Below are 24,546 nucleotides of genomic sequence, written 5' to 3' on the forward strand. Positions count from 1 at the left end.
CTGGATACCATACCAGTATTTATTGGTCCTTGACTCTAACGGTTAGTTCAGTCTAGTGGACACATTGCTTAGCGATTATGTACCGACACCGTCCCCTCACAAGGTTTGGCAGGCCTGCTTAGACCAGTACCGAGGGTATAGCTCTTGGAGCAAGCAAGTGAGAGATTTAGGAGATGGGTGAGGACCAGTGATCTCTGCCACCCTATTTGGTGCGGCAGCCAAAGACTCAAAGGCACTACCTCTACCCAGAGGCCCCTATACCTTATATATATGTGTATATGTATGTATATATATATATATATATATATATATATATACGCAGACACAACAGAAAATTATAGACTACCATAGAAACAGTTATTTATAATAAACATACAATTTATAGGACATAATCTAAAATAAAAACTAACAAATTTATTAACCAATACTTGGTTGACATTTGCGTAGCTGTTTTAATAAAAGGATCCTTCTAGGCATGCCATCGATCAGTGTACGAATATCATCTTGAGGAATTTCTTGCTATGTCTAACGCAATAATGCTAAAATTTCACATGTGGATGATGCCTTCCTTTTCCTTTTTGCGAATATTCAGGTCTAATATGCTCCAAAGATTTTACATTGGTGTACATCCGGCGACTTACTTGACCATGAACGTTTATTAATCCCATTTTGTTTCAAGCAATGCTTTGTCGCCGTAGTAGAGTGGCAAGGAGACCCGTCTTCCATAAACAGAGAGTTATATTGGTTTAATTTACAACTTGAGAATATTGGTAGAAGTCCTCTATTTAATAATGGAATATGTTTAGCAGAATGATGTTTATTTCACACTCCACCAGGTATAAGAAAGCCTGATTCCCAATTGCTCCCCATACCATAACCGAGAAACCGCTAGGGGATGATTTACGAAATTATCGCCGAAAAACCTACTCCTCCTTGTAGAAAAGTGCCCAGTTAAGGATTTAATGTTTTTAGCCAATATTTACCGATATTTGTCGTCCGAAGAGTCAAGCTTCAAAACGATTTATATCTCGTGAAAATTCGTCGGATCTATCAACATTTAAAAAAAAACATAGATACATACATGCATACATACTTTCATTAAAACAGAAAGGTGAAGTTTATATTATAGACTAGCCTGGGTGCTCAGCGTTGCCTGGGAGTTTGCCGGTCTTTGGTTAGTGAAAACGAAGAAAAGTGGCGGAAGGCAGGCTCGAACCCTTACCGCAAAGATGGAAAGAACATGAAAAAAAAACTGGCGTCATTTCCGTTGCGTCTATCGCTAAACCGGAAGTGGTGATGGTTTAAACTAATGGCTAGTCCATGGAAAAGAGCGGCTGACTTTCGAAAATATCGACAAAAAAGCGACCACTCTTTGTAGAAAAGTGCTCAGTTTAGTGTGAATGATTAAATGTGTTTAGCCAATTTTATCGATAATTGTCGTCCGAAGGGTTGCGCTTAAAGGGGATACAGATCTCGGGAGAATACATGGCCACCCTCGAAATTTTAGGCAGATATACAAACATACATACATACATTCATTTAAACACATAAGTGAGATTTATATTATAGAAGATTACTTAAAGCATTCTTCGGTACTCATTAGAAGAAATTATTTCGTGTTATCTTAGCGTTAAATGGACGTGTTAGCTTTGTTCTGTGTATGAATATTAGAATTAAGAGGGTAGAATGCACAAACAATAAGCTTAGTCATAAGAATTAGCTAGATTTTGATATATTTGTTTTTTTTTTATATTTGTGTATTACTTTTGGATTTTATATGAGCGAAAGACAGAAGAAAATCGCTACCTTAATATATCTATCTTTCTTGTAGACGACGACTGATTTGTCCAATATTTGGTCAAATTTTGATAAGCATATCTCATTCTTAATTTGATTCTATCAATGAGATGAGACTAATTTGATGATCATTTCGTTATAACGTCATCTGACCAACGTGATATAACAGTTTCGTAGCATGAGATTACATATAAACGTGTCCGACATTCAGCAAAAACACATTTTGAGAGAATAATATTAAACTGGAATATACGGCTAATGCTAAATTTCATAAGTCGGTAGAGATAAGAATCTTTTTCCAACGATAAATCTTATTTTACTCGTTCTATCAACATATAAAACTAATAATGAATGTTCTCCAAACATTCTAAACCAGATAAGATTTATGTTGGCAAATAGATCTTTCGTTAATTCATGCTACAAATGAAGACATAAAAATAATGTTTTTTTTTAATTTTACAAAACATTGCGCATATAGCTGCGAAATATAATGCTGTAATACTATATATTTCCCAAATTGCAAATTGTATTGTGCTAATCGTACACGTATTATTTGTTATATATTTTCGATGCTGCTTCTGTAAAAAAAACACACATAGTCAATATGTTGTAGAAACAAACCAGTGAAATATACATTCTACTCACAGGCTGCTTATATTATGTACATACGTGATTTCACAGACGTATACGAAACGCCGCAATAATCTTTTTTATAGACATAGCAACAAGTATAACGAAGAATTAATACGAAATATCTCGCTCTTAAACCATTACTGCAAAAGCGTAAACCAAAACAGAATGAAGAAAGTATCATTTAAAATAAATACTGAGACATTTGAAACACGAGATTATTAGGTGCTTATGCAAGATAACGGTCCAAACCTCGCATCGGCATCTTTGAACAGGTTACATAAGCAGACGAAAAAAAATAAACGATGAGCTTATCTAAGCTGTTCCGAAAAGAGGAAAGTTTCTACGAAAACTTTATGAAATCAAGAAAACAAAAAACAAAAAACCAACATATTAAACGCTATGTAAACGTGAAACATTTGCTTTTCTCCATGTTAAATGGCTTACTAAATGGAAAGCATTTTTTTACATGGAGAGGGGATAACGTCACGCTTGGAAGTTAAAGTTTGACAGATATCGTTTCAGTATCATATAGCTGCTTCGGTAATATGCTGGAGGATGCCTACACGGAGCTGCCAAAGATCGGGCCGTAAACTGGATAACTACGGATGATTTAATAAACATATTTGTAAGCTGATGCAACTTAAGAATATATGCCAGATATTACTATGGATGGAGTACTCTTTAAACTCTCTCATCAATATATATATATATATATATATATATATATATATATATATATATATATAGCCAGTAGAGTTTAGTTTCCTAGAAGTACATCCAGTGAAACAATATGTGTCTACCAAAATAGTGCTCAATGAGTGAACAGAGCAGGTATATTAATTTTATTTATACAAACATTAATGGCTACATATGTGCATACATGTTTCTGTAATCACCCACGTTGGGGATTACAGAAACATGTATGCACATATGTAGCCATTAATGTTTGTATAAATAAAATTAATATATATATATATATATATATATATATATATATATATATATATATATATATATATCAAGGCATAAGGCTTCCTTCAGATTTGACAGTTCATGGATACCCACTTTAAGTGTGCCTGGTCGCGCAATTTTTGTGTCAAGAGTTTCACAATACCAACCACGCGTCTCCTGGGTCGTTATTGTGTAATACCAGTGGTAAATGGCGGTTCAGGACGACTGAAAATAATGCCACGATAAGCGGAATGCACATACAGTGCCGAGAATTCCCAAATGGTCACACATCTGGTATTATCCAGGATCAACCTTGCTTAACTTCAGTGATATTACGAGAACTTGTGTGTCAACGTCATTATGCCGTTTATATATATATATATATATATATATATATATATATATATATATATATATATATATATATATATATTAATAATAGAGTACTGATGGCACATTCAGGAAAGCGGCGCTTTAAATATTTTTCTCTTCCTTGACCTAGCACAAAATTAACTTGGGAATATAGCAGCACATATTTTCTACTGTTCTTTATTATAGGTTCTTTCTACAAAACACGTTTATCCCTTCTCCTATTCTTTAGATAATAACTGAATCTTTTCCGTTTATTTTTCTTCTTCTTGTAAGATAATCATTTCAAGAACTCGTTTTCTTACCAGAATATAGAAACTCCCCTCTTTCTGTTCTATGTGCTATCGCCAGATGTACTTTACATAGGCATAGCTACGTTGAAGTTATTTCACAGTCTGTAGAACAGATTACCGCAAATTTGCTTTGATGAAGTCATTTGAAAATATAATGCCATTAATTTCTTGTCGCAAACCGCCACATAAATAACCATATTTTACTACATTGATCAAATGCAACTTAAAATCGTTCCATATCAGTACAATTAATCCTGGGTTGCTATGTAACCTGATAAGTGATTCCTATAGGGTAAAAATAATTCGGACAGATTGATCCAGTCGTTGTAAGAAATGCACTTACGCCTAAAAACGGAAGCTATATGTGCAGCATTAGAAATTATAAATAGTTGTGTCGATTCGAGCAAAAACCACAGGGTTACCAGCATTCAAGTATAAATACACGCATTTCGATTTAAATGATTTTAATACATGCTTATTAAAATATACCCGAACGATTTAAAACACGGTTTAAGTTATTTTACAATACGTCCGTTTAAATAAGAGATCGTTCCTTATTTTATTTACAGTTGTATGTGTGTGTATATATATATATATATATATATATGTGTGTGTGTGTGTGTGTGTGTGGGTGGGTGTGTGTGTATATATATGTGTTTGTGTATGTGTGTGTGACTTCAAGAAATCCTTTTTTAAATATTTACAATTTAAAATTATTTATTCATCATTTCAAATTCAAGCTCACAAGTAAAGAATTAGTTATTGCCGAAAGGTTTCTAAAAGTACAAAGAATTTACACGCGATGAATCGTAAACATAACAGCAATATATAATGTATATAACGCGCATTAGAATGATATACTCAAACTAACGAACCTAGTTTTTAATGTTTCTAACATTTTTTCATAATTCTTATGCAATGTATTCGAATTTCGCTTTGTTCACCTTTATAATGTGCCATTAAACATTGCTTATCGAAAGAATATTGTCTCAGGGAAATGTATGGAACGATAAAAAAAATGTTATAAACCTACTAAGTAAGGGTGCTAGGTATATAATTAAATTCGATTACGTTTGATATGATTTTTTCGATATAGTTAGCTGGTTATGGGTTATCGAAGATTAACTATTAGGGATTTTACCCGAAATGTTTATTAATACTTTATAATTAAAATAAGAAATGTAAACGTAATTATCCATCCGATAATTCCAAATTCGATTCTAATACCAGAATAAAAATTCAATATCAGCTATGAGACACTTTAACATTGTATCCCAAATCATTGATGCAGTTGGCATCGCATTGCTTCTGCTTATACAATCTCTCGATCGTCGAGCGACGTGCGGTGACTCTAGTCCCCCTCCATATACCAACGCCGATATTACACCGATATAGCCGGTTAAATTTCCCGACTGGATCACAGAGCGAAAGACAACGAGAAGATAAATAATTATTGAGAAATATTTTACATATATGAATTATTTAAAATTACACGGAAAATTCTTTCCATTTTTTCCGAGGTATTTATGCATTAATTAGTTGACCGGGTTTTAAGTCACAAAAATTGACATAATCCTTATATAAAGACCTTTATTTTTACTGTTGTATAAGTTTTTAAGAAACTGAGTGATTTTTACTTTGCCTCACGCACAGACTTATTTGACGGTTGTTTTTATTACATTAGAGAATGTACCAACGTTTAATTAATTGACAACACAGATTATAGTTTTATACATATTTACAAATTAGGTGAATTTCTGCTCATATGCGCGAAACAAAACGGGAAACTAATTAAATCTAAGAGGAAGAACTGCTCTTAAATTTAATTTAAAAACATAAAAATGTTATTTTTAATTAAAATTAAGTGAGAGTTTTCGAAATAGTTAAAGTTTAAATTCATTGGAAAGTTTTTATTTTATTTACACAATCTTACTAGTGATATTGTTTAGTTGTCTATTTGCTATATCATTACAAATCAAGCTTATAAAAAAATGCGCCATATATGTTAAGTCTTGATAGTAAAAGGAAACCACGCAAACTTATTTCAATACGCACATATAACAATATATAAATCGATTAAACTGGGACTGTTGTTTTTTTTTCTTATTGTATTTCATAAGGCCTTTCAGAACTTTATGATTTTCATCATTTGTACATAAGAAATAAAATAAAACAACTGAGAATAACTGATCCTGTAAAGACAAACAAAAAACCCTTACTGGCATAAGTAAAAAGTGCAAATATTTAAAAATACCAAAACAAACCAAGATTGCTGATACTAATTTTAACAGGACAAGCTAAACAGCTACTTTTCGTTTTCTTGAACTAGTGCAACTGCTGTTGCAATAACGCTGCACACGACGGACACAGCAGGAAAAGTTAGATGTGAGTGCGCGTGTGTCAGTGTATTTGTGGAACCGGTAAATCTTCGGATTCTACGGGGAGCAACGGAAGCATGACTTCATCAACAGCAAACAACTTTGGATTTCTATTGACTGTGATTTTATTCGGACTATTAACAGCACTAAATCGTAAGTACATTTTTAAACGTATTTATGGATGCGCATACAGTTCTTACTCACTCTTCCTCCGTTTTTCACTTTTTATACAGTAGAACCCCGGTATACAAAAAACATAAATAACAAAATACATTACAGTATATAATACACAGGTATATAATCAAATAACATGGTAACTAACACCGTAATAGGTGAGGTATGTCGGGGAGAGACCATTTCCAGGGCACGTAAAAATACAGTATTCAACATCCTAACCGAAAAAAAAACCAGTATCCTAGAGGGCCCGTATTCCGGGGTTCTACTATACATATGAATACTATATATTCATATTCTACTATACATATGAATACTATATATTCATATAGAACGATGCACACACATGTGCGCGCACACACACATATACGTACATGTATGTATAAATTTGAAGTTTCAGAATGTAAAATGATATAATTATTTTCGGTGTTGCTTACTGTAGAAATAAAAATACATACATACATAATACACACACATACCCCCCCACACACAGATATATATATATATATATATATATATATATATATATATATATATATATATATATATATATATATATATATATTATAATATATTTCACATGTGGTGTATCTCGTGTTGTATGGGGTTTTTTACGCTATATCGCTATTTTTTTACACGTACCGTCTCCCCTTTTATTTTAAATGTAGCGTTTCGAATTCACTCAATTTTAATTTAAAAACAGGATATCCTTTGATCCAGCTTATACAAAGTGAGGGCGAAACCGGTTACATGGCCCCCCCCCAAATAGTTTCTTTTTCTCATGTTCCACTTTAAATCATATAAGGCGTCTCCAAGTCATGATTGTAATAATGACATTATAATTATAAATATTTATATTTATTGTTAACTAACACTTGTTAGTTGATTCTGGAACCATAAGTAAAGGAATTTGTTGTAAGCGTCGGTCGTGGTTTTCGAAAACAAGAATGAAGTCGCCACTGTCGCTGTCTGTGCCTCTGTCTGTCTGTCTCTCTGCCTCTGTTTATCTCTCTCTCTCTCTCTCTCTCTCTCTCTCTCTCTCTCTCTCTCTCTATATATATATATATATATATATATATATATATATATATATATATATATATATACATATGTCCGGGTGCGTATGTGTTTGTGAGTGCGTGTTATATTTGGGTATTTGTGTATGCGCAGTGAGGCCCATACTATTAAACTGTTGTACTGCTTTTATTTCATGAATGGTCACAATTAAGGAGGCACTACTATGATAATAAAATCCATTGTTCATATATATATATATATATATATATATATTTATATATATATATATATATAATATATATATGTATTTATAATATATATAATATATATAATATGTATATATATATATATATATATGTATATATATATATGTATATAATGAAAATAATGGACATAGTATTCCGACAAAATAGAGATATAAAAAGGAACAAACCTCAGAGAAATCTCGAAATAAAGACGAACCGTTGATGAACACATAATATTGTTTGTTCCTTTTTATTCTAATATATATATATATTTATATATATATATATATATATAATATAACGCTGAATGTGTGTGTGTGTGTGTGTGTGTGTGTGTGTGTGTGTGTGTGTGTGTGTGGTCACGAATAGGTTCCTATATGGCTGACTATTTAAAAAAAAAAACTGATTACAGATGATGATAGAAGATGTATCGAGACACAGGAATGGGTATGTTTGATCTGGCAGAACAGTGGTTCATTAAAATTGTGGCGTCTGCGTTCGCGCCTGGTTCACAAAGTATGGAAATAAAAAAATTTAAAATAAAAAATAACGTTTACAAGTGTTTCTAATATAGGTGTACATCAGAATAATGTGATAAGTATGTTTTAACTTAAATAGGGATGATATAATAAAATTGTGGGGGTCTGCGTTCGCGCCTGGCCTCCATAAAATGGAAATAGACACACATTTTAATAAAGACTTTTCATATCTATCTGTGCAAGTATACTTTGATAATTATATTTCTGTTTGAAGAAATATGGTATAATAAAATTATGGGGTGTTCGTTCGCACCTGACCTCCATAGAATGGAAATATGTTAAAGTTTAACAAGGGTTTTAATATAGATCTACAGAATATTGTGATAAGTGTTTCAGTGAGAACAACTATGGTATAATAAATTATGGGGGTTATCTATTTAATTTTTACTTTCATGATATTTTGCGTTGGTTTTGATACCCCCTGATTCAACCCAAATTTACAACCCTTCCTTTTCATAACCTATCATACTTTCATAAATCAGAGTCCATTTTCTGTAGGCTGTTTTTGAACCCAGTCAACGACGGGTACTTTGCTAGTATATATATATATATATATATATATATATATAGAGAGAGAGAGAGAGAGAGGCAAATTAATATATATATATATACATATATATATATATGTATGTATATATATATATATATATTTATATTCATAATGTATATTCGCATCGATAAATAAGTTTGGACATATATGAGTGCATACAACCAAATTGTATGCATGTATATATATATATATATATATATATATATATATATATTTATATATATATATACATATATGTATATGGCATGCACGCATATGCACACAGACACACATACACACATATATATATGCATATATTTTTAAGTATCTTTATATATATATAGATGCATATATATATATATATATATATATATATATATATATATATATATATGTACATGTCGGCCCTGTTGCATAATCTATGTGTTGTCGAATGTCGATACATTCTTTGTGTTTACAATATATATAATATATATATATATATATATATATATATATATATATATATATATATATATATATATATATATATATATATATATAGGCACGTGATTATATAAGTTTGGCTGAAATTTAAGTCATACTTTTAGATAATAGCATGAATAATACTGTAGAAAAAAGTCCAATCTTAATATTTGTAATTAATCTCAGAGTAATAGTATAAATTTAAGTTCGGAATTATAATGTGTAAATTTAGAAAAATCGATAACCAAAACAAGAATGTACATTTTTTGCATCCATTGTCGAATAATGAAAATTACGTTATTTTTTTTTATTTTACTTTCATTCGAAATTTTGATACACACCCACCCACCCACACACACACACACACAGACACACACACATACACACCCACACACACATATATTATCAAAGTTTACAAACTAAATAATATATGTATACATTTCTAAGCTCAGCATTCATATACATATATATATATATATAATTATATATATATATGTATATATATATATATATATATATATATATATATATATATATATATATATCATCCATACTCTGTTATTATGATCGCTTACTATAAAATATATTCTCACTCCAGTTATAAGCAAGATATATAAAATTAGCAGGCCCTGCGGGGTGCAACTAGTTTCGGAAATAAGCAAGAAAACTCTAGCTTACCTGCGGGGTTTATTTTTTCCCGTTTTGTAAATACGCTTATACTGCGACGCTATGTAGTCTAATACCATGTGCGAAGAATTTCAAAATACAAAATTAAATAAAAATAATCAACATTACGAAACCGGTTATTCTAAATTTATATAAAAATAACACATAATGATCGGTTATTTTAAATTTTAAAAATCTAATACGCGTACTTTCTTATACAATCCATATATATATATATGTTTATATATATATATATATATATATATATATATATGTTTATATATATATATATATATATATATATATATATATATATATATATATATATATATATATATATATTGCGGATAAAAAAGATACGAAAAATATATTGATGTTCGAAACTTTTCCGTATTTATTTCCTATATGTACACATGTATAAATACACAAATCCATTCGGAAAAAAAAGCGAAATAATTTATTTTAAAATCACATATTTGCGACCTATCCTTCGGTCTTCTTCAGTATATATATATATATATATATATATATATATATATATATATATATAGAGAGAGAGAGAGAGAGAGAGAGAGAGAAAGAGCACTAAAGTGAGAGAGAGGAGGTGAGAGAGTATGTGTGTTCACGTGTCTATATGTATGTAATATTAATCAAAGCGTGCTTAACACTGTTGGACGCGCTGAACAACATTACTTTTTTATATAAATAAATGATAATAGACCATGAACCCCCTTTGTCTATGTTCTAACTCTATAGATGTATGCATATATATATATATATATATATATATATATATATATATATATATATATATATATATATATATATATATATATATATGGGGGGGTTGGCGCCTAAAACGTTCGACAGACGTGACGGATTTTTACAAAAAATCACTATCGTGTTGAAGCCGACCCTTCGGACGACAAATATCGAAAAATTAATCCCTTCACCCTCGACTGGGCACATTTCTACAAAAAGGATGCGCTTTTTTTCGCCGATATTTTCCAAAGTCATTCACTCTTTTCGACTGACTAACCCTTAATTAAACCTTCGCCACTTTTTTTTTTTTTTGATGAACGCAAAGACAAAGACGTAACGGTTTTTTTTTGGGGGGGGTTCTTTTCCTTCTTCGCGGTACGGGATCGAGCCTGCCCATTACCACATTTTTTTGTTTTGCTCAACACCCCCCCCCAAAACACCCGAAAACACCGGTTATACAGGCTAGTAACAATTAAACGATATCACTCGGAAGAAAAAATATGTAATCGTAACAGACAAAATAACACACATGCTATCGTATATTCAGTTATAATATTTATGCGTATTTCACGACCGGGCAACGCCGAGCGGCTGCTACTATATATATAATATATATATATATATATATATATATATATATATATATATATATATATATATATATGAAAGGCGTTTCAAAACAATGCCATATGTATATTCCGCGCGAATGGGCCACAAAAGATGGCAAATTGTATGGTTATGATACTTGACCTTATGCATTATGACCTAAAAGTCTTATGAATCTGTCTTAGATATAGACGGCGTGACACTCTTAAGAACACACCCACTTTCATGAATGTCCGTCAGAAGCAGAGATGTATCATTTAATTGTAAGTAAAAGCGTATTGATAATGCTGGTTATTATTATACGGAAAATATATTCTAGGTCACAAAAATATGGCAAGGTTTTCTAACGAGAGAAAAATATATATTTAAATGACTGCAGAGCATGGAACAAATCTAATATAAACACCACCCAAAGCCTCAACAATGGAGTGGCCTTATTTAAGATCAACATAAAATTTGCAGAAAACAGACACCTCTATGTTCCAATAGACGTACATACATGCAGTGGAAATAACTTCAAAATAATGCCACTCTTCCAAACCGAAATTTACTTTCACTTACTTACACAAGAATAATTTCATAACAAGATTCGCTGCCGAATTGAATAGAACTTGATATCGGCACACAACAATTGAGCTTCGGGTCAAAATCAAAGTGCAGTATCTGTTCTTCAGATGATACACTTTAATTTCTTGTTCTCTGTCAGTGGAGGAGAAATCATTTACGACTGAGGCAATTTTTTTATTTTTGTTCCTTTTCTCCACATTAAAAAACGACCCTGGTGTGTAACTCTGTCGCGTGGGGAGGCTTTGTAAATATGAACAAACGAAATGCAAAACTCCCTTGCACACACGTATATATGAATGTATACACTTCCACGAACACATCAAAACAGACACATTAAAAACACACTCAAACACACTCACACACACGCACAGTTACATAAATCTTTCATGTAGCACATTGAACAATAGGAATCTTACGTTACTACGAGACTATCAATACCAAGAAATATTTAGATTCACAGTTTAGTGTCAGTCCTAGTACAACACCTCCACCTCTTCTATCCTAAGTCAGTTGAGATAAATCATTCGCGGATGAGACAGTTCTTATTCTTATTTTTGTACCTATCCAGGATGCTCCTTTTTTGTGGGTCGGGGTTTTCCGCACACTAAAACCAACGTGAATCCTACTTAGCTCACGTCGCGAGACAAATAAATAGGAACACTAAGAAACACGCTATGTTTATTTATAAATTTATAAATCAACAAACGTAATTCTCAAATTAGAAATATACATCCCAACAGACTAAGACTAAAATGAAATAGAAAGAAATTTAATAATAAAAATGATAATTGAATGAAAACTTCTTAGAAAAAAAAAAGATTACTAAACAAAGCTTATTAAAACTATAAGAAATATCTCATTCCGAAAGCAAAACAAGTAAGCACATACACAAACACGCACCCCCCTTCTACACACAAAAAGAACGCACACAGACACACTTAATCACCAAGCACTGCTGTACTCAACACCTCCACCGCAAACGAAGAAAAATAAATAATGAAAAGGAGGGGAAAAAGATAAAAGCAAAGTACAACAGCATTCAGTGACCATGTTCTGAGCCCAATAAACAAGGAGAGGGGAGAAATACACCCATGAAAACATTTAGAAAGATTTAGAAACATTAAGAAATAATTTCCACTTCTCGGAACATCTTTTATCTTCAAAATTGTAAGCGAAATCGCTATATTACATTTTTATTTTACATTTTTAACATTTTAAAAAACTTTCTGAAAAGGAAGCTTGAAAAAAAAAAAAGACACGAGGACACCTGGAGCGCGTTTTTATTATTCCCAAATAATATTTACATAGCGTAAAAAAAAATAATGATAAAAATATTAAAACATATGAAAATCTGAAATAATAAAATACGTATAAAAATAAAACAATTATTGCTGACCCCTTTCAGTGGCGTATCTAGGGTATGGCAGGCAGGCCCGTGCCATCGGCGCCACTCTGACATGGGCGCAAAAATTGCTTGACAAAAATTAAAATTAGTAGTTAGGTATATCTAAGGTATAAATTATTAAGAAGGGGCGCACATTCAACTTTGCCATGGGCGCCATTTTACATAGGTACGCCACAATATATATATATATATATATATATATATATATATATATATATATATATATATATATATATATATATAATGAATTTTCATCCCAAACAAGGCACAATGCCACTTTGAAGTAGGAGGCTACTATCGGGGGCACGAGTTGCAGGGGCATTATGAAGGGGGATTCGTAGCAAGATGTTTGTTCACATAACACTTGAACTTCTGCATGTCAGTACAGTTGGGTTCTGTGATAGAAACTATTGGAGTAGAAGGCTTCCTTACACCTATGGATCTGTACTGTGAATGGGTGAGACTTAGCTGCTTTTCGGATTTGTCGGGGGTAGTCTCGTCGGCGCGGTACAATTACTTGTAGTTCCTTAGAGCGTTCACCATTAAAGTTCTTGTAGAACAGGGAGAGAGAGAGAGAGAGAGAGAGAGAGAGAGAGAGAGAGAGAGAGAGAGAGAGAGAGAGAGACGCATCATTTCGTCGTTAGGACATAGGCTGAAGACTAGATGACAGTTCAAGACCTATAAGGTTGGCCACTCTCTTTTGAACCCGTTCCAGGAGTGTAAGAGAAGGTGCACCAGCCCAAATGTGACACACCACTCCATTAATAAGCGAAGCGCAGCCTTATAGAAGAACATGATACTTTCAGGCTTAAACAGTTTTCTAGCACGGTAAAGCATTTGCCTTCTATGCAGCAGACTTGACAATGATCTCTATATATCTATTCCAGTTCATAATCTCTGTAAACATTGAGCCGAGGAGTTTAAAGGAAGTACTTCCAGGTAATGTGTTGTTGGCCATTGCTATTTGGGATAAAGAAGTTTTTGTAATTATTGAAGGAAACAAGCATCGTCTTGGCAGCATTGAATGGGACCATTCATTTTTGTCCCTATTCGACTACCGATTGGACGTCGTCCTCTAGTGTATCTGCCATTTCCTTAGATATGTGGTCATTTGTTTCCCCTCGTGCCTGTTATAGAGAGTGGTGTCATCAGCAAATATACCCATCTCCGAAACAGTTTTATCAGGTGGTCATTTATGGATATCAGGAATAATAAATGTTCAAATATAGACCTTTGAGGTACTCCCGCATTTATATCATATTGTTTAACTGTACAACTTGGGTTTTTCTCTTACTTAATAAGGATTTAATTATATTACGTATTCTTACATTGATACCACATGATCTGATTTCCCTAAGTCGACGATCGTGCCATACGGTGACCATCGTCATAGATGGCCTGTCAGCTAAAAAATGACCTCATCGCAATAGGTCCTAGCAAGACAAGTGGAACACAGACTGTCGATAATGAGCAGACATTTTGTACAGAAAACGTTAGAAAACTTCAAAATTGGATTAAAAATGATAAACATTATACTTTGTACTGAAATTCATCCAATATTAATAATAAAAATATTAATAATAAAAAACGAATTGAAAAGGTGAAAAGTTGTTAAAACGTGTAAAAAGAAAACGAGTAAGATTTAATTTATGTGAAACTGAAGCTTATTCAATAGAAATAAATAAAAATGTACAATAAATATTTTTTGATAAAAAACAATATTTTAAAAATCAAAACTGAAAACAAACAATAAATTACTTTAACTAAAAAACCAACAATAAATTTGTTTAACTGAAAAACGAACAATAAATTTGTTTAACTGAATAACGAACAATTGGTTTAACTGAATAACAAACAATAAGTTAAAAATTAAATTCAAACGAATATTAGTATAAACAAAGTTACTGAGGCAGAAATATTTCAAACATTGAATATTAAAAATGTTCAAAAATCTGTTGTATAATTTATTTAAAAGTTTGAATTTTTCTTTTTCTGATATTTATTTCTACTAATATTGTAATTCTCTTTGCGACAAAAAAAATTTATAAGGGAATTCGATGAACTCCATATCAGCATTTTTTCAATTTTCTGAATAGTTTGACCCACATCACAAGAGTCAACATGAAATAATCGATTTTGATCAGCCAAAATATTTAAAATTATGTACATGGCTAATTTTTTCTGATGAATCGAATGTAAAAAAAGAATCGCATTTTGTAATTTTCTTTATAACTATTTAATTATATAAGACAAAATTATTAGTTATATCATTTGGGTATAGCAGATAACCTCTGTTAATACCCTGAAAGTTGTTGTTTAATTCAGCTATTTCTTCAACAGCCTTACTCCCGGATATTAAATTTTTGCAGCTATTGCATTTCAGTTTTTTGAAAACTGCATGACAGCAATAACCTGCTAAGTATAATATAACAGGTAGTATTCCATGCATTGATTAACACCATCTTCTGTTACATCTATGTTAAATTTATAAACATGTAACTCTTGCCCCCTCGTCATTTCATCCCAGTTAGTTTCTTTTAAATTGTTTCAATTCAATAGTTCGATTATTAATTAGTAAGCTCAATTTTAAAACTGGTAACATTCTGACCTTTTTTTTTACATTCATATAACTGACGTATCGATACTAAGTTGTCGATACTGGCCTAACCTTGCCTCAAGGTTATCTGTCTGAAACTTTCCTGATAATATATACAACATGTGCAGTACATTTATACAATATTTAGTCAATTCTAAAATTGCGCATGTAGTATGGTGACAAGCAGTATATGTTTCCTTTGTTAACTTACCAATTCTTCCAGGAATGCTATTCCAAGTTTCTAACCAGTCAAAGAACACATTTAGAAGACTATAATTATCACTGTTTAATGTAAGTGAATTAGTTATTTATTACAAAGTCGACAACGTTTATATGGTGTTTCCACATTCAGTATTGTCCAGCAAATAGAAAATATTTGAATGCATTCTGCTATTTCTGCATAATTTGGCAAGCATTCCTGTTTCCTAAGGTTAGCAAACCTTGAATAGTATATTCGTTGAAAATTTGCAAAATCAAATTAATATTTTGCTTTTCAAAAGTAGTCGGAGAAAGAGCTTTTGAAATCAACTTATAGCAATATTTCACAAGTGATTGAGATTCTAGGGCATAAAGTTTATGTAAACAAGAAAATGAACCACTTTGGATGTTATCTAATTCATGCTTTCCATTATAACAAAACTGTGAGAACATCATGCATTTACGTTAATCTTTTTGGCCAAGCCAATTGTGTCTAATGCATTTTATTATATACACTCGATTAGGAAGAAAAGAGGGTTAGACGTTCTAACTGAGTAGGGATATACATTTGAAAGCTTTGATGGGCTACAAAACAAAGACAGTTTTTATTTATTGCATTATTATCTGTTATAACAGATAATACCTTAAACCCTATATCTTCTAAGCCAATTATTACACATTTGATTATGTGAAATAAGTTCTCAGCTAGAAGATATTTAGTTGGCATAACATGCACAAAATCCTTATATTGTGAGAATACACTGCTAAGCATGAAAGCAAATTAACTTGTGGTGGGTTCATTGCTGTTCTTAGCTAAGCCAAAAATATTACCACCTTTACAATCAAGATAAGTTTTGAGATGTATTCTATCAACAAGCAAAGATACTGTGATACATTCTACATTAGTAACTTGAACTTACTTTCAATATACATGAGAAAATTGTTATCCTGTTGTTCAATGAGAGGATTCCTAGAAGTTGATAAGGTTAAACTTCGAATGGTTGAATTGCATGGTAAAATTACATTTTAATGTCTCGTAACAGTCTGTACCCTCTAGGGGAGCAGTTATACAATAAGGAAGAAAATATAACCTTATTCTTTGTCAGTATGTTAATTTGTTCATATATGAACTTAATGACATTAAAATATTTAAATGATTCATCTTCCACTAAGAGCAAAAATGATAAGATACATTTTAATAAAGAACTTATATTAGAATGTTCATATCCTGTTATACACTATCCATTTTTCTCATGTTTTCCATCAAAATCTGCAGAGTATTTTCCTCTGTTACATGTTTAGGAATTCTATACTCCCCTATACCACCAATTTCCACATCACAACAGAATAATTAATGGCCAGGTCCGGTTCAATCACCATAGACATTTTTATTTTGGGGTATGGGCATTTCTTTAAATGGCATATAATGATGGTATTGTCTTGCCTAATAGAAGTCCAATAATTTTTATCTATAAACGTTAATTCTTTTTCTAAATCATCAATATTATGGAAAGCTTTACGTTTCCGTAACTCTAACTCGTCAGCAACACTTTCACAAAATGCACGCTTAAGAGCAGAATTTTCTAAACGCATTTTCTTTGCGTTAGGAGACTCTCTAAAAGAGGTTTATGACGATAAATAGGAGGGGTAGTTTCGTAATATTCAAAGAATAGCACCATCCTTAAGATAGTGATTTTTTAATTTAACACTAATTGTCATTCCAGTCCTTTCATCAAATGCTGATGACTCTCGCTGTATGTCTTCAGGTCGAAAATCAAGCTCACAGACCTAAATAAATAATTTAAAAGAAGAACGTACCATGTTTGACTTAATACAAAAAAAAAGTTATATGACAAAAAAACGATAAAATTAAAAAAAATAAGGTAAATGTGCAGAATTAGTCCACCCTCGAAAAATTCTTTTAAATCACCACTTTTAAAGGTTTTCGGGGGTGCTGAAAACGAAAATTAACGTTTTAAATTACGGCAAAATAGTAGTTACCAAGATATAAAGAGATGGTAGTTAAAAAAGGGGGATAATTTAACCTAAAAGACCACCCATTTTATGGCCATTTTTTTTTACATGGGCAATGAGCAATTATTTTTAAAAAATTACATTTTCGCCTCAAACAAGGCGAAGTGGCTCTTTGATGTAGGAGTGAACACAACTAAACGTAAAATGAGCACCTACAGTTGACCCTCTCGCCCCGACAAAAATTCTGTTTACACAATGGGGTGCTCATTTTACGTTAAACTGTGTTCATTGTACGTTGACTCCCAATCCCCAACATAAAGTGGTCATACTCATTTTTCTTCGCTTTTATTTGTTAAAAAGAAAGCGCCCTAAAAAAATGATGGCCATAAAGTGGGTGCTCATTTTACGATAAATTTCTGCAATAAAGTGGTCACCAATTTTTGAAAACTAACATTTCTTCATATCTTGGAAACTACTCGTTTGCCGTAATTTTAAATGTTATTTTCGTTTACAGCGCCACTAGCAGTATCAGAATTTTTGGTGAATTTTTGACAACCCTAACACAAAACTGCGAATAACATATACAAAACTCGTAATTTCTCCATTTAAAGTGGGTTGTTTATTTCATTTATGGAATATACTTAAAAAAAAACTATTAAAATTGTTTAAAAAATAAAATAAATATTTTTTTATTGGCGGCATTTTGTAAACACTTTTTTTTTAAATAAAAAATAATATTTCTATTATTTGTTTAAACAATTTTAATAGTTTATTTTGGAAGTATTTTCTCCAAAATTCTGACACCTACAAGACCACGACATTTACCACAAATAATTAGTAATAAGCTTTTGGTATAACAAAAACGGTCATGAACTTAAAAAGTTTTTGAATAATATATTAATTCAGCACATAACTTAAATTACATGTAAAATTCATTTTTTATATGCATACTTTAATTTTTATTTTAAAATACGTTCTAAAAATACATAAATAAAAATAAAAAAGGGCGCGTTTTTTTCTTTTTTTTTAATATCTCAAACATTTTAACAATTACTCTGATATATTAAGATGGAGTAAAATCTTTTCTTTTTATTACATTAATCCACTGGTAAATTATTTCCTATTTTTTTTTGGGGGGGGGGGAATGAAAACACGGTAACTTTTGCTCCATTTTCGTAGTTATCTCGGCATTTTGGAACTATACATCTCGACGGCATGTTTAAATTAATTTAACCCTCCAAAACTTTAAACCAACTTCCGGTTTAGTCATGAGACACGTGACCAAATTTCAACAGACCGATGTTTGTGACGTCACCAGACTAAATTATTGTCGTCGCTAGGCCATCATATTACGGTAGCCACGGACATACCCTGTTAAAAGCCTTCGATTTAACGAGGACTACCGTTCTATCATTCCGTGTTTTGTCCAGTGATCAGTATATAAGTTCAGAGATCGCAGTTCAGATATCTGCTGTGGAACGGCTTGCCTAAATCCATATTTTTGTCGCTCAGGAGTTTAGCAGCTATAAGGTGTTGGGCTAGGGTTTGATTAATTAAGGACTCAAATGTTTTCGTGAAAAACGGGAGAAGGCTAAGGGGGCGATAATTTAATGGATCAGTTCTTTGGCCAGAAGTGATTTACTCTTTCATGTTCAAGAATTCTTGGCGCCCACTATTCTGCTTTTCTTTTATTCATTTTTTTTTCGAATATTCCCTATTTTACGTAGGTTTTACTTTCTTTTTTATTCGGTGAAGAACCGATCTACGACGAAATTGATACTAATTCCTTTCCTACAATATTACTATAATGATCACATGTATGATCTATTCTGCTTACTTACGGCAGTCGTTTTTCTAAATGAATACATAAGTCTGTGTTTACCTCTTGAAAACGAGGCAAATAAACACACATAACTGAAAAGATATTTACTGTGACTCTGATCACTGTCAACATGTAATCTTATTAGGTTTACAAGCTTTATCACAATATTTATCTCTTTCACCATTAATATGGGCATGATCGGGGTTCCATATTGTCGGGGTCGGACAGTAAGGTGATCCGTGCAGATTCATGTCAGCTGTGTGCCTCAATAATATCTGTCGATCCTTTCCTGAAGCCAACCGTGCCTTTTTGCTCCTGTGTTGTATTTTTCTCAACTGGCGTCAGAATTACTGTAAAATTTGTAGATATTTTGAAATTTGTATGATCCTCCACACGTCTGTTTTATTGTTGTTTGCAATTGTTAGCCTGTGAGTGTTAGTATACTACAAACAACAACAAATCTACTATTAGAAAACACACATCAACCATAAACCAGAAAACAAATGTTCCCTCAGTCAACATGAATTTCTTAATCTGTTGCCTGGTGTAATGATTTACTTTGGTGAACAACAATTCTAACTAGTAGGCGCATCTGTGTTTTCTATGTTCCGTGCTGGCTAATTCCCATTAAGCTACATAAATATTACTACCGTCTAGCTTAGAATAATTTAACACAACATACATTCTGCGTCGTTTGTTAAAGTGTGTATTCATTTTCGTATTGATTACATTCAGTCTAGAAGCGGACCTTATTTTGTAGCGCCAGCAATTGTATTTACTTTTCGAATAAAACAATTTCATGATCATAATAATTACAGTGTTGTAGTTTTTAGTTAAACTCTGATGTGAAATGAATTTTCTTACGTGATTTGAAGCGCCGAATACCGATTAGTTTTTCTTAATGTTTTCTTAAAAAATAAAAAGGAAATCAAATCAGTTGCTGTCACGAGGCTGGAGCTTCATAAAAGGTCCAAAAAGATAGAGGTGTTTATTCTTTTCTCTCTTGATATTTTAACTGGATACGAGTCATAGTATCTTATACTAAGAACTGACCACATAAACCGACGTTACGTTTCTAACCAGGACGAATACCTAATTAACTTAAGCTACACGTAGCGCTGAGGAAATCACGATCTACTTCGTCTGGGATAAATATCAAAATATCAGAAGTAGTCTTGGATTAGCTGTTATATAATATAATAATAGGAATAGATTTGTAATATTCACCATTGATTATTGTAATGTTTATTAGTTTTAAGATTAGAATTGATAATATGTAGTATTTGGATTGTTTGCTAACTGTTCATATCTTCCTGTATCCTCATAACTCATCAGTAGATATATCTTTAAAATGAATCGTATTAATCATCATTATCAAATGGTATCTTGCCTAGTAATAGCATTAACGGCTATGGTTCTCCATCTATCCCTCCTTCTCTGTTTGGCGTTTATGAATTCATTGTTGCTCATTATTTCGGATGGTGCATAGGTGTTTAGACTACCAATATGTGTTTCCGGCTGTCGTCCTCTGTTTCTTTTACCCATGACCTTTCCTGTCAAGCTAATCTGTTCTATTCCGCGTTTTCTGTAGACAATGTCCATCGATTTCATTTGTCTTTTTCGTACTGTTCTTAGTAAAGCCCTTTCTGTGTTTGATATTTCTAATACTTCCTGGCTTGTTTTCTTTCCTGTCCAGGATTTTTTCAAAATTCTCATGAGAAACCAAGTTTTACTTTTCTCTAGTCTTTTTTTCCGTCGTGTTTGTGATTGTCCTGCACTCAACCCCGTACATCAGAACAAACCATACATACGTTCGGAGTATTCTGAATTTCGAGTCTTAACTTCGTAATAATAAATTGTGTAAATGAGCATTTTGTTTTTGTTTTGTAACGAATAATCGCTCAAGGATTAAAAATATGTGACGTGTTATGAAACGCCAAATGCGCTAAGTCGTTTCATTCTCACCCAAGACGCGGACTAATATCCAATAAAGACAAATACATATTCATTCAATCCTAAAGTAAATAGATTGAACGACAGAATATCACCTTTGCACGGACTTGAATTAATATGGAAATACAAACAATATGATTTTTCCCGTTTCATAAATACATTTTCTGTTTTTTTTTTAATTCTAACGATCATGTTTCGTTGAAAACATTGTTTTCCAATATTCACCAATAAACACCATTCGAAAGATACATTGAAAAAAGTTGGTTGTTATATCTGCTGAAATATTGTCAGAATATTAACTGAACTCGGAACAGTAGTCAGAGCAATTCAAATAATACAGTATGATTATTATATCGTAGGCGTTGCCTGGTCGCTACTAAATTTTGCTTAAAAACATAAAACTCCGATCCTCCAAACTCTATGTTAGTTAATTGTAAATGCAATGTTAACTCATATATTATGTGTAGGAGATGTGTAGGTTTTTTTCTGTGCGAACGCATATTTATATAATTGCACTCTAATATGCAAAGTTCGGAACTTATTTGGAGAGGACGGTTTCTTTCATCTTTGTTGGTGAGCGTTAAATCAGATAAAACTGTTTCCCCGACAAAAATCGATAAAAAAGTGCAGTCGACCAGAAAGAAAAAAAAAATATTGAAAAAAGATTTTAAATTGATAATTTACTGCTGCCCTCTACGTCTTGGTACATTTAACTGATTTTCACATTTGAATTTCTTCTTGTTTTCCTCTTTTTTATGCGTCTTTTCCTTCTTATTCGAATTAAATTATTAGAAGTTCTTTTCTAACTTTATATTCGCGCACGAAGACTGAACAGTAACTGTAAGCTTTCTTAAAGAAAGTGTACTTCCACGATTTCCAATCATCATTATAGCGTATGGGTCCAAGTATTGTTGATTTTGAGGATATATTTTTATAAAGAATATGTCAGGAATATAATCACTATACACGTAAGACCAAAGAAGGTTGCCAATATACTGAGGTAAAATGATTTTTTTTGTGTTAAATGAACTGGATTCGAACTTCAAACACCCAGTTCCCCAATCCTTTTCATTAACCACTAGGTCAGCGTCGACTTCTACAATGTCCAACGAAAACAAGTCTCCCATCAATGTTATACTTGCCGTATTTACGAAAAGGCATTCTAATTACCGGCATGTTCTTATATCACAGCTTATATCTAAAATTAGAATAAGATTGGTAACACACTCTTCAGTTGTATATGTCACCTTGACATTTATTTTTCTTTAGTGAACTTAGAGATGGTGGTTGCTCTATGTTTTATCCATCACACCCTAGACTTTCACAATCCTTCTTAAAGCAGTCTGAGCTTAGTGCTATTCTGAGACAAACTGGCAGAAAACATGCCGACAGGCAATCTTTATGACAAGATAAAATTAGAGTTTACAGTTTACATACGAAAATAATATATTATATATTTACAAATATTTTATAGTTTTTGAATTATCACGTGGTAAACTAGCACGCAAGACAAAATGTTACCCAAGGTAAAATTGTCAGAGAGAAGTTAAACTTTATCATACTTTCAAGAGGATTTGATTTAATGGCTAATCAAATTTACTGTTTTCTTAAATCTATGCAATTATTTTATATGCGATCAAATTCTTTAATGCAACTACGGCTTTTTTTAATGGGGTGCAAATTTACCATATATGCTGTACATAGAGTTGCTTCCGTTTCCTTTTGATTTAATTATAATATTTTTTAATTCTCCCGAATCAAAGTTATAGAGTTCAACTCATATTTATCTTTTTTATTTTACTTAGTATTACGTATTGGTTTCCACATTTACGCGTGTGTTTGTGAATAAATAATTTTGTTTATCAAGTTATTTGTATTTCGTTAATTCCACCCCTTGCAGTTCAATTATCTTTCTCCAAATGTGTTGTTCATTCAGGAACGTTTCTAATTCTCTTATGACATAATTTTCATTACATTAATTGTATTTGTTTCATGCTTTAAGCTATAAATCAAGCTCAATGCATTAACTCATTTATGGGTATTTACAAATTGCAAATTTATAGTTCGTTCCTCGATGTCAATACAACAATATTCAAAAATGCTTCTCATATCTCTAACGGTAATTTTATTCTAATTTAATTGTCTCCAAATTGCACTATAAACATGTTATTCCCACGTTGCAAACATGCAAATTTTCATTTTTTATGTTCTTTATTTATGTATCTATGTTCGCGTATTTACAAGTAAATATGGTGTAATAAAGTTTTATAAATACTAGTTCATAAAAACATACATTTTGCACAGAAAACAATTATACGCGATTTTTTCAATACGTTCTATTCGATTTTATAATTTTGTCGTTATATTATTTGTTCTTTTGTTTTTCTTGACAGATTCAAGGTAGCATCTACTACAAAAAACACATAGACAATAAAACCTTACAAGATAAAATAATTAAGTTAAGTTAACGGAAATTTACGAATGTTTTATAGAAAGTAATCAGCATAAATACATATTTTGTTTATCTTAGAGTCTCAGCTAGCTATTCCTGTAATGATTTACCCATGGATATATTTTATTTTATTAGTTGTCCTATTTATATGTAGA

General features: G+C 31.7%; 1 protein-coding gene across 1 annotated transcript in view; it reads left to right on the forward strand.

Annotated features, from left to right (window-relative positions):
* Nucleotides 1–6,126: 6,126 nt before the first annotated feature.
* LOC145293263 (uncharacterized) overlaps nt 6,127–24,546 on the forward strand; it is a 270,144-nt gene continuing 251,724 nt past the window's right edge. The window contains exon 1 of the mRNA XM_080139858.1: nt 6,127–6,574. Within this exon, the coding sequence (XP_079995984.1) occupies nt 6,499–6,574 (76 nt within the window). The 5' untranslated portion in view covers nt 6,127–6,498. The remainder of the gene's footprint in view (nt 6,575–24,546) is intronic.

Source organism: Euprymna scolopes, chromosome 14 (assembly GCF_053919585.1).
Source record: "Euprymna scolopes isolate OS-2025 chromosome 14, ASM5391958v1, whole genome shotgun sequence".
NCBI classification, from domain to species: Eukaryota; Metazoa; Mollusca; class Cephalopoda; order Sepiida; family Sepiolidae; genus Euprymna; species Euprymna scolopes.